Source organism: Talpa occidentalis, unplaced genomic scaffold (assembly GCF_014898055.3).
Source record: "Talpa occidentalis isolate TD23 unplaced genomic scaffold, MPIMG_talOcc4v2.1 talOcc4.4, whole genome shotgun sequence".
NCBI lineage: Eukaryota > Metazoa > Chordata > Mammalia > Eulipotyphla > Talpidae > Talpa > Talpa occidentalis.
In genome coordinates this window covers 119,882,051-119,892,606 of record NW_023604295.1, presented here as the reverse complement: position 1 = coordinate 119,892,606, position 10,556 = coordinate 119,882,051, and the positions used below count along the sequence as shown (strand labels likewise).

The 10,556-nt window shown below is 42.2% G+C and overlaps 1 protein-coding gene across 1 annotated transcript; it reads left to right on the top strand.

Annotated features, from left to right (window-relative positions):
* Positions 1 to 1,164: 1,164 nt before the first annotated feature.
* Positions 1,165 to 1,824, top strand: CUNH3orf80 (chromosome unknown C3orf80 homolog). Its single transcript, XM_037524703.1, has one exon. It carries the CDS (start codon positions 1,165 to 1,167, stop codon positions 1,822 to 1,824), a length of 660 nt encoding a protein of 219 aa, XP_037380600.1.
* Positions 1,825 to 10,556: the final 8,732 nt, after the last annotated feature.

Here is a 10,556-nt window from a genome sequence, read left to right as displayed (position 1 = left end):
GTGTGCCTGGGGTCAGAATCAAGAAACTGCCTTCCCTTCCTGTGGGCTCAGGGGCTTCCCCAGGAAGAGGTGACTTCAAAGAAGGTACTTTGCCCCATGTGCTAAGTGGGGGCACAAACTCCCCTTAAAGGTAAACTTTGCAAACAAGAATAACCTTGAAGAACGCAGATCAATGCTCAGGTACGTTGCCAACCACTTACGACTCCCCTTTGACATTTCACAGATGTGTTATTTACGCTGGAGGAGCGGCAGCTTTCTGCCCTGAAGCCCAAATTTCTGCCTCACGCCTCAGGGGGTTTGGGAAGCTTGTGGCATGAGCGGCTCGGTAGCCAGGCACCCCCTCTTGTCTTCTTGTTACACTGGGGTCACCTTGGCAGAATCTTTCCAAGCCTCTCTGGGGACTCTCCTGTGGTGCCCTGACCAGAGTTTCCCCGGGGCCTTCTTTCTGTTCCGGAGGTCTCCAGTGAGTGCGGAGCTCCCACCCCTTGGATCTGCCTGAAAGCTGAATCTTCCCGCGGTCCCCGCCCCCAAGCTCTGCGATCTTGCGGGGCTGTGCTAGCCATTAATGGCCATCATCCATTTTTAATCAGAAAGATCACAAGCAGGATGGTAAGCGAATCCCAGTCGCAAGTCAATTTAAATAACATTCCTGGGGAAATCCAATCACTTCAAACTGAGTCACCCACGCGAGAGAAAGCCCCCGCCCGTCTGGCGGGGAGAGCAGGACCGCGGGATTCATCCGGATAGGGGGCTCCGGGGCTGAGCGCGGAGCGTTAACCCTTCCAGCCCCAGAGGTGACAGTGGGGGGGAAGAGCGCGGCCAGCACGGCCACAATGCCCGCGGCGGCCCCGCGCAGGCGGCTTCTGCCATCTGGGCGGCTCGGGACGGCGCGCGCCGCGCCCGGCGGGTTGGGCGCAAGGGGTTGACTTCAGCAGCTCGCGTGGCCGCTGCAGCGGCGAGGGGCGCAGCCTCCCGCAGCCTCGGCGCGCCCGGGCTCCTCCTTCCGCCGGAGCTAGGCCGAGCTGGGGCTGCTCGGGTCGCAGGTGGCGGAGGCGCGGGAAGCGCGCGGGACCGAGCCGAGCGCCTGGGTAGAGGGGCGCGGGCCCTGGGACGGACGGATACCCTAGCCCCCCGCCCGGAAAAGGAGCGGCGAGCGCGCGGGCCATGTGGGGACCGGGGGTCACGGCCGAGGGCCTGCCGGTGGCACCCGCGCTGCTGCTCGCGCTGGTGGCGCTGGTGGCGCCCTCGCGGGGCGGCGGGAGCTGTGCGGAGCTGGCATGCGGCGAGCGGGAGCGCTGCTGCGACGCAGCGAACGCCACGGCTGTGCGCTGCTGCAAGCTGCCGCTGCACGCCTTCCTCGACAACGTGGGCTGGTTCGTCCGCAAGCTCTCGGGGCTGCTTATCCTGCTGGTGCTCTTCGCCATCGGCTACTTCCTGCAGCGCATCATCTGCCCCAGCCCACGCAGGTACCCGCGCGGTCAGGCGCGCCCGGGGCAGGCGGGGGCCGCGGGGCCGCCCCACGACGACGACGCGCCGGCTCTGCTGCGGGACGAGGGGGCCGCGGGCTCGCAGGACTCGCTGCTGGACAGCGGGGGCCGGGGCCGGGGTGGCGCGCGCGCGGCCCCCTCCAGCGCCTCGGAACACGAGCTGCGAGTAGTCTCGCCGGCGTTCCTGCAGCTGCCCAGCTACGAGGAGGTGAAGTACCTGCCCACCTACGAGGAGTCCATGAGGCTGCAGCAGCTCAGCCCCGGGGAGGTCGTGCTACCCGTTTCGGTGCTGGGCGCCCGGGAACCCGACGGCGAAGGCCGATTCCCGCTCATTTGAGCTGCTGGGCGTTCGAGGACCGCGCGGGCTGTGGGCTGCGGGCGAGACCTTAAGTCCGGCGCCTGCAGCGGACACCAACTGCCTAGAACCAGCCCGGCACACCGGCCTAATCGCCTGTGGCGGGCGACCTGGATTGGGATCACCCTCCACCCTGCTCTTCCGCGGGATCTGAAGTTTGACCTTATTTTATTAGGTTCAAGAAGACGCTGGGCTCGCGCGGTGGGTGTGGGGACAGCAGCGGACCAGCGGAGCGCACCCCCGTAGGATACCTACCCCCTCCCTGTCTGGCCTATGATTGTGCTCACTCCAAGTGCCGGCGTCCCGAATCAGAACGCTTGAGCCTTGAGTGCTTGGAAGGAGGGAGAGGGAAGCTATACCTCTCGGTTACTTCTCCCCTAGACAAGTCAGGATTTTCTAGGGGTTAGGGGGGCCGGCGGAGCCACCCGGCAAGCGCACCTGGAGACTGCGGCGGGGCCTGGGAGCACCTGCCTACAACCGAATCCCCTCTTTGAGGGAAGCCCCAAAACCCTTTGTTGTCTACCTAGTCATGCACAGTCACAGCTGAGGGCTCACACTTGGTGGGGGATACCGTGGTTTCCTGTAGTTGCTGTACCTACTCAAGATAAGCAATTACGTATCTCCAAGACGGTGTTTATGACAAGGTACAATTGAACTTTTGATTTTTCAGTAACTGAGAAGATATTTATATTTATTTGGCTTTTATTTTTATAGTTCTACCATGCATTGAACGCTTCAGGATAGTATTTCTGCGACTGATGACAAGATAATCTTATCACCTTCATTTAGGTCTTAATGGCCAGGAAATCCTCTACACTTTCTTGTTATAATTAAATGAAATGCTGGACATTATTTTATTTAAAATGGGGGAAAAAAGAGGCATGGTCAAACGAGAAAACATGTGACATAAAAAACATGAAGGATATCTTATTTTCACTATTTGAGAAGAATATATTTTATTTTTAGTACTGTGGCATAATATATAACTTTTTATATTAACTATACATGGTGTAATCTGGGTCTTCATTATATCATTCATCACATACTATATGTAAAAAGTGATTGATATATGTATGCATCTACATGAAGCATGATGTCATGCACTTCCCCCTTCATTATGCTTTTGGAATCCATTCCGCCACATGATACAAAACATAAGAACTTGATGTGACCTGTAACTTTTGTTTAAAGCCATAACTGTGCTTTGATGTACTACAGGAGTCAGTCAACCTATCTTTAAAAAAAAAAAAGTCATTGTATCAGTTCTGCCATTCTGTGAATTGTCTTTTAAGGGAATGGTGGTATGAAATATCTTAAAATGCTTTGTGTATACTGTACGTAGCCACGTCCTCTGTGTACAAAATGCATATTACATACCATTATAATTAACACAGTTTATGGTTGTCATGAAAGCAAAGGAGCTTTCTATGCTTGGGGAAGGATGAGTATTAAGAATGATTACACACTTTGACCTCACACATGTATCTAGAAGCATTATTCTTTTGATCAAAAAAGTGACAATCCCGAGAAATCTTGAAGTGTCTGAATTGTTTTAGAAGAAAATGATTTGATGGCTTTAAACTTTTGAAAGCTGGTTGAAGAAGGCTGACAGTTCTCAGAATCTTGAAGTGTCTGAATTGTAATAGAATGGCTTGGCCTAAACTAAAAGCTAACAACCCTGTCATTAAAGAAAAATCATTTGAAGTGCATTAAAACCTAGAAAAACATGAAAATCTTTCTCTGTACAAATTGTATCAGATGTGTGACTAGGTGGTAGGATATTAAAATATGAAATGTGTTCCTTTGTCATTTAAAAGCAGTTTTAAGTTGTGAATTGGCAAAAGCATAGGGGTTGAAACTATATTGAGAATGTATATTAGTGCTAGTTAAACACTGTAAATTTTAGTTGCGTATGACTATCAATAGCACTGACCACTCAAACTAGATTGTTCTCATATTCTTTTAAAGGATTTACCTTTGAAGGCACACTGTTCTAAACACTTCATAAAACTCACCCATATTTGAAACATCAACCTAAATCTCCAAGAACCAGTACATGAGGTATATTGCCCTCGTTGTTACTATTTACGTCTTGAGCTTTGCAACAAAATCTTTAAAGATACACTTATAATATCCATCAAGTATATATTCCCCCGGTATTAACTATTGTATCAATATTTCTCTCCCTAAAATTCAGAATGATTATTAGGTAACATCAATCATGCAATGAGGTCCTAGTGGATTTTAAAATTACAAGTATTACAGTTTTTTTTGGTACACATCACCCATGCTTAATTCATATCCCTCAGTTCAATAAAAATCAGTTTTAGTCTACTTTGGTTTCTTTCCTTGCAATTCATTGATTTACCAAGAATAATTTTGTCCAGACATAATGTAGAAACAATCTTTAAAAACTATTTTTATTAATGTAAGTGAACATGTCTCATGGTAACACACACATATAATATGCCATGTTAATAATAGAGCCAATATAGTCATGATGCTAGAATAAGGGTAGAAACATTTTTGAAGCACTAAGGGCAGTAAGGGCAGTGTGTGTTTTGTTTTAAGATTTCACCTGAAGTTATATTACATAGAACGGTTATATGCAATTACATGAGTTAATTTATGTAGAAAATAGTTATTTTATTACCTTAAAATAATTCATGATGTGATGGTAACTTATTTTTAATATTATATATCTACTCATAGAACACAGCTTTGGGGGGTGGTGATAGAGAGAGAGAGAAACATGACTGATAGTTTTTACAAGGCTGCTACATATATACTTTCCTTAACCAAACCCACCTGGGAATGCCAAGCTCTCCAGTGCTAACTTTTGCTCCCGGTTTTCAGTTATTAAAGCAATTCACATACTAAAACATTTCAGCGATTTTACTTTCACTGACTTCTTATGAATAATGGTCCTGAATATGGTAAGAAACCAGCTGGAATGTAAGAAAACATGATTGATTTTCTAAATCATATACATATTCACCAGTTGCTTAAAAGCAATTTGTTATTGAAGTTCAATAACATAACCAAGGGGGAACTGTCTTCTGGAGATAGAATGATAGTTTTGAGAGGCCATTAATTGCCACATTGTGCAAATGTAAATGTGCTTCCAGCATGGAAAAGGCATTGGCAATTGTGCCAAAGGGCAGGAGGTGTACTATATAAGGAAAATAAGATTCAATTGTAAAGGCCAAAGGGAATATTAAGGAAATGGCATCAACAGTATAAAAAGCATTATGCTAAGTACCTTAATGTTGTACTTCATACTGTTTCTCTCAAGTGGAATTAATAAGGGAAACAATTTAGAGCTGAAACTGATAAGTTAAAAACATGACTTTAGTGTTCAGATTTATGTAATATCCTGCATTGGCTGTTGTAAAAATTTCAAAAATCAAAACTAATTTGGAATTCTGTGTCGAGAGAAACAATGAGTTGTTTTATTTTAAGGACCCGGTATAATTTTTACCCAATTAATCACAGAATATTTGCCAAGTTTATATCTGACCTCACTAGTTTATAACTTATTATTTCATTCACTCTCCTGTCCAGCCATTGGTGAAAGGCTAAAAACTGATTGGCTAAAGGAAGGCATTTTTATCAACATAGAATGAATTAGCAATCAGTTAATTGCAAGAAATTAAGACATCCTTTCTTCCATATGAAGAGAATGTCTTAATTCTAAAATTTTGTCTACAAAATAATCAAATGTCAAATGTTAAAGCACTTTGATTATACTTAAATACATACAGAACCTACAATGTCTTTACTTTTTTACTTACACAATTCACTGTTCATTTCATGGCAAAAAATCAGAGGATACTTACGCTTGCCATCAACTTTCCTCTAAACTAAATAGACTAAATTTCATCAACTAAATATTCTCACCTTTGTGCCCTCATCTTAGCTGAGCATCTTCATTGTCTTGCTATCTTATATGTCTTTCTTTGTATATTGTTCTTACCCTGCTTTGGACTTTCAGGTGGTGTTTGCAAAGAAACACATCTCTTAGAATTCTGAGTGACTGTGATTGATATCACTCTGGTTATGGCTGGGTCTTTTGTACAGTTTCTTTTGGTAAAACAGGATTTTTCAAAGTGTTTCCTTTGTTTTCTGCCTCAGCTGACTTCTCTAGGTTGTCAGTTTGAACCAGATCTCTTTTCCTTTTTACCCACCAAAGGACCATAATAAATAGCTTGTCTTTGTTTTCTCTGTCATACTGGGCAAATGATCAAATCTTCACATCTCTGTAACAAGGAATTTGATTTTGCATGATCTAAAACAATACTCTTGATTTAGCTCTTTATCTTTCTGCTTCTTCACCTGGATTTTTCTGGAAGGACTGTCACCATTTTTCTCCCTGTCTCTTCCTTAACAATGTGTCCTCTGCTGTATTAGGGCAAACAATTAGAACTTGCATTTCAGTCATGATAGAGACCAAACCATAAGACATATTTTTCCACTGACTGCTATGTCTTCCTGCTTCTGGATTTTTCTCATAGGTGTATCTTTGTGATTTCCTCTCTCTGTGTCATTTTGTCTGAGGAATGCTTCTTTGTTTTCCCTTTGTTCTTGCTCATAGACCTTCTATCTTACTAGAAAAAAGACCATATCCTTCTATCTTTGTGAGGAAGACCTTATTTGAGCAGAGAGAACTTATAAAAGAGAATTTGATTTAGCATTGACAGTGTGCTGTTTACATACTCATGAATTTTCTACACAGACTCCTCTTCAACTGCTGTATATGGTTGCTCTTTCATTGGGTGGATTTTCTTCCAGTTAGATATCTCTAACTTTACAATTTTTTCACAACTGCTTCTAAATGATCTAGAATCCCCACTGCATTGTTCAAGATTTTACTGGGCAACTGTCAAGAGTTTTAGCTTCTGCCTCTTGATTGGCTACAGCTGTTTCATCAGACAAAGGATTGGTATGTTCTAGATTTACTCGTTTTCATTTTGGTTTGTGTGAATATTCTATATTGACCAAAGATTTTATCAGATGAAATTAATTTTGATTTTTTCCTTAGGTCGGAACATGATTTTCTCTTCATTTGTAGACAAATTTTTCTTGCAACATCTTCATTAATTCATTACCTTTCTCCATGTGTATAAACTGTCAAATTAGCCACGCCATCAGATTCCTATAGATTTTATAAAAATTTTACTTTCTTCTCTTGATATTGTAGTCCCTGGCTTTTGTTTTGTAACTCTATCTTCTGAGTTTTTCTTCTAGAAGCTCTTCACAATATTCTTTTTGATATTTTTTTGATTCTTTTCCCTTGAAGTAAGTAAGTGAGACCCTTTAGTTCTGCATCAGTTCTGGATCTGTGTCCCTACTGAAATGTAGGAAATTTCCCCAACTCAGCTTTTCTTGAAAATAAAGATCAGGACCTCCCTGGTGGCACAGGCAGCTGAGCACTGTGAAGCTGTGTGCTGTGAAGCTGTGCAGCCTCTGCAGCACAGGTTCGATCCTTGCCAGCTGGGGAGATACCCACATGGCGAAGCAGATCTCTCCTGTCTCACCTGCTGCTCCCCTTAGCAGTGTATTTCAGTCAATCTGCCTGTTCTGTTCCCCACTCTGTCTCTGGTGAATCCTCTCACCCTCCCACATATCCGGCCTGCACCCCAGTTCTTGTATGCATAAATAAATCTTTAAAAAAAAAAGAAAATTAAGCTCATATTATTATGTTCACCTTTATTTGCATATCATCTGTTTGACTAGGCAAATGTGTAGATTCTTGGGAATCTATTTTGTTTTCTAAGGTAGATCTATCCTCAGTCTTACTCTGTCTTGCATTTCTTTGGCCACATCTTCAATTTTCAGAGGCTTTCATTTTGGATTCATATTCATAAGGATTATAGAGGAGTTTCCTGAGATTCCTGGTTCATCCTGATTATGGGTCACTTAACCAAATATTTCTTCAAATCCAATAGAGTCAACATCTAAACTTAGTGTTTCCTGTTTGGATTCACCAAAAAATGTTTGCATTCCAAGAAATCTTCGACTATATTTTCTTTTTTTTTCTTCAGCTACAATAAATTTACTGATAACTCAAGATTTTCTTTTGGTGTTTTAAAAAAGTTTTATATGATCTTTAACACTTTCTTTTGATTAAAACATGTGTGTACCCTGTGTGTTTTCTAATATTTTTTTCTATTGTTTGGTTTTCTTCTGTATTTTTCACCTCTCTTATTTTAAATGTTTTGAGCCATAGATTTTCTATTTTTTTTTTTTTCTGATCTATCTGGTATATATCTCTAATATATAGGGTCCCAATAAGCAAGTTTTTGGGCTTTGGAGTTGCCATCAGTATTGGAGTGTCTGTCGGGCCTCTACAGGATGTACTTTAAGAGTTATCAGAAGACAAGTAGGATTGCCTGTAATTCACATCTCTTCTTTGGAATGGCCATGAAATTCTTGACACTGGTCAAATCTTCCACTTGGTTCCCCTTTTCTTGAGGAATTTTGTATTTGATGTCTGTAGGTCTTCTCTGGATTCTGTCTTTCCATAGAAGTTCTCAGACATTTCATGATTGTTGTCAGAAGTTCAGCTGATGCACATTTCTCCGTGGAGTTACTACCTTTTGTTTCTTTGGCTGTTGGACACAAATCCACAAAAACATCTCTGAAGCCAATGTCATGGATGTTTTGTCTAGGTTTTCTCCTATGCATGTATGGTTTCAGGTCTTCTAGCCAAGTCTTTTATCCAGTTTTGTGCAAACACACAGTGGGTTATTCCCAAAGGAACAGCCAACCTAATGAAGTGTATTTACACTGAGAAGGACTTTCCAACACACCCTATAAATGCCAAATGGAAATCCCCAGCTCAAGCAGCTAATATGCTTTGTATGCAAATGATGTGGGATTAGCTTTAGGGCAATAGAGATATTCATCCACCAAATATGTCTTTTTACCCAGGTAATGGTAAATACTGTGATTAAGGGGGCCCCTTTTCTATGGATACCCCCTATGATCTTACCATTGTAAAGCTGAACAATTGTCTGAGACTTAATCTGATATGCTCCCTCAGCTTCTTCGTATAGATCTTACAGATACCAAGAACATTAAAAGTAACAAGAAAATGAGGAGAGATGGAGTATCAATGAGCTTGCCCCAGTGGGAAGGAAATCTTTAGTTATTAAGTTATTGGATGAATAGAATGGGCATTAATGAGGTTGAAGCAAAGTTTCAATACCAGCATCCCTGAAAATTGGGAAGACCCCCTGCTGGACTTTTAATATTGAAAATCTTTCCAAAAGTCCATGTTAGTAAAATTGGAGAAATTTAAAAAGCTAGAAGGCAAAGATCATGAGAAACCCATACTGAAAATACCTGCAACTGCAGTCAGGGAGAGTAAGTAATCACAGTAAGGATAAACAAAGGGCCAGAGTGGCCTGCCTCAGTCCTTCACTGGGGACCAAAACTCTTAAGTACGTAGGTAAGTAAAAAGGTCAGAAGACAGAGATGTTTCTGGGTCATTTTAACAGGGAAGTTCTATGCACTGTCTTACTAAAATCTGCTGGTAATGTTTTTAGAACTATGAACACATTGAGAAGATATAGAAATGCAGAGTTGGTGGGAAAAAGGGGGATAATCTGCACAAAAACTGATACAACAAGGTTTATGCGAACTGGCTAGGACTCTTACCTGAATATATTATAGGAATAGACACTGTCTTACCATAAGATGATGGACTAGACTGGCTGAGAGAGACTGGATAGGAGTGTAATAGTATGACAGCATCTTTTATTTTTCAGATTATATCTATCATACTGCAATATGCTATAACAGTATTATTATTGGAAAGATTATAATACTGATAATGGTAACTGAGTACATTGGGAAATTGAGTTTATGCTTCCTATCCTTATCCACATTGACTCCTCCAAATCTGTTATACTTACTCTATTAGGTATATTTCTTTTGCTATAAAAGATCCTGTGGTCAAAGAGTAGGGGTCACCTATGATACAATAAAAAATCTATCTGGCCTAGGAGGGCTAGGGGCTGGCACAAAGCTTCCAAAATCCTTGGAATTTCCTGATAGAAGTGTTTGTTATGCTAATGAAGCATGTGTGTTGGGGGTGGTGATAGCTCCAGGGTGGGACTGATTACCCAAAAAGCCAGCCAGGTGAACAGAGGGCTAGACCTTTCAGTCACCTAAAACAAGAAGGGTTGGATATTGAGCTCAATTACGCAACTGTGATTTAACCAATCCCGCCTGCATAATGAAACCCTGATTAAAAAAACTCAGGCTGCCAAGGCTAAAAGGAGCTTCCTGGTTGTGGACATGTGAGTGTGCTGGGAGGATGGTGTCTAAAGGCCATGGAAGTTCTATGTTCCCACTTCCCCCAAATCTCTTCTTTCTCCTAGACCTTCCTCTATGCATCTCCTCCATTTGGCTATTCCTTTATAACAAAACTGTAATAGAAAGTGTTTCAGTGAGTTTGGTTACTTATTTAATGAATCATCAAACCTGAGAGTGGTGGGAATTCCCAAATTTGAACCCAAGAAAGTTAGAAATGTGGGTATGCGGGGGTTCCTACTTATGCTGGCAGCTGAAATAGAATCAATCGAGTTTAAATTAAATTCTAAGACACCTCACTGGCATCAGTGGAGTGTTATTCGAATGTAGACATATAATTTTTTACTTTTTAAATTATAGCAAAATAATATAAATTTTATACTTTAATCATTCTT

Bases quoted from the DNA above. Each gene is read 5' to 3' on its own strand.
- CUNH3orf80 (XM_037524703.1), top strand. From the start codon at position 1,165: ATGTGGGGACCGGGGGTCACGGCCGAGGGCCTGCCGGTGGCACCCGCG.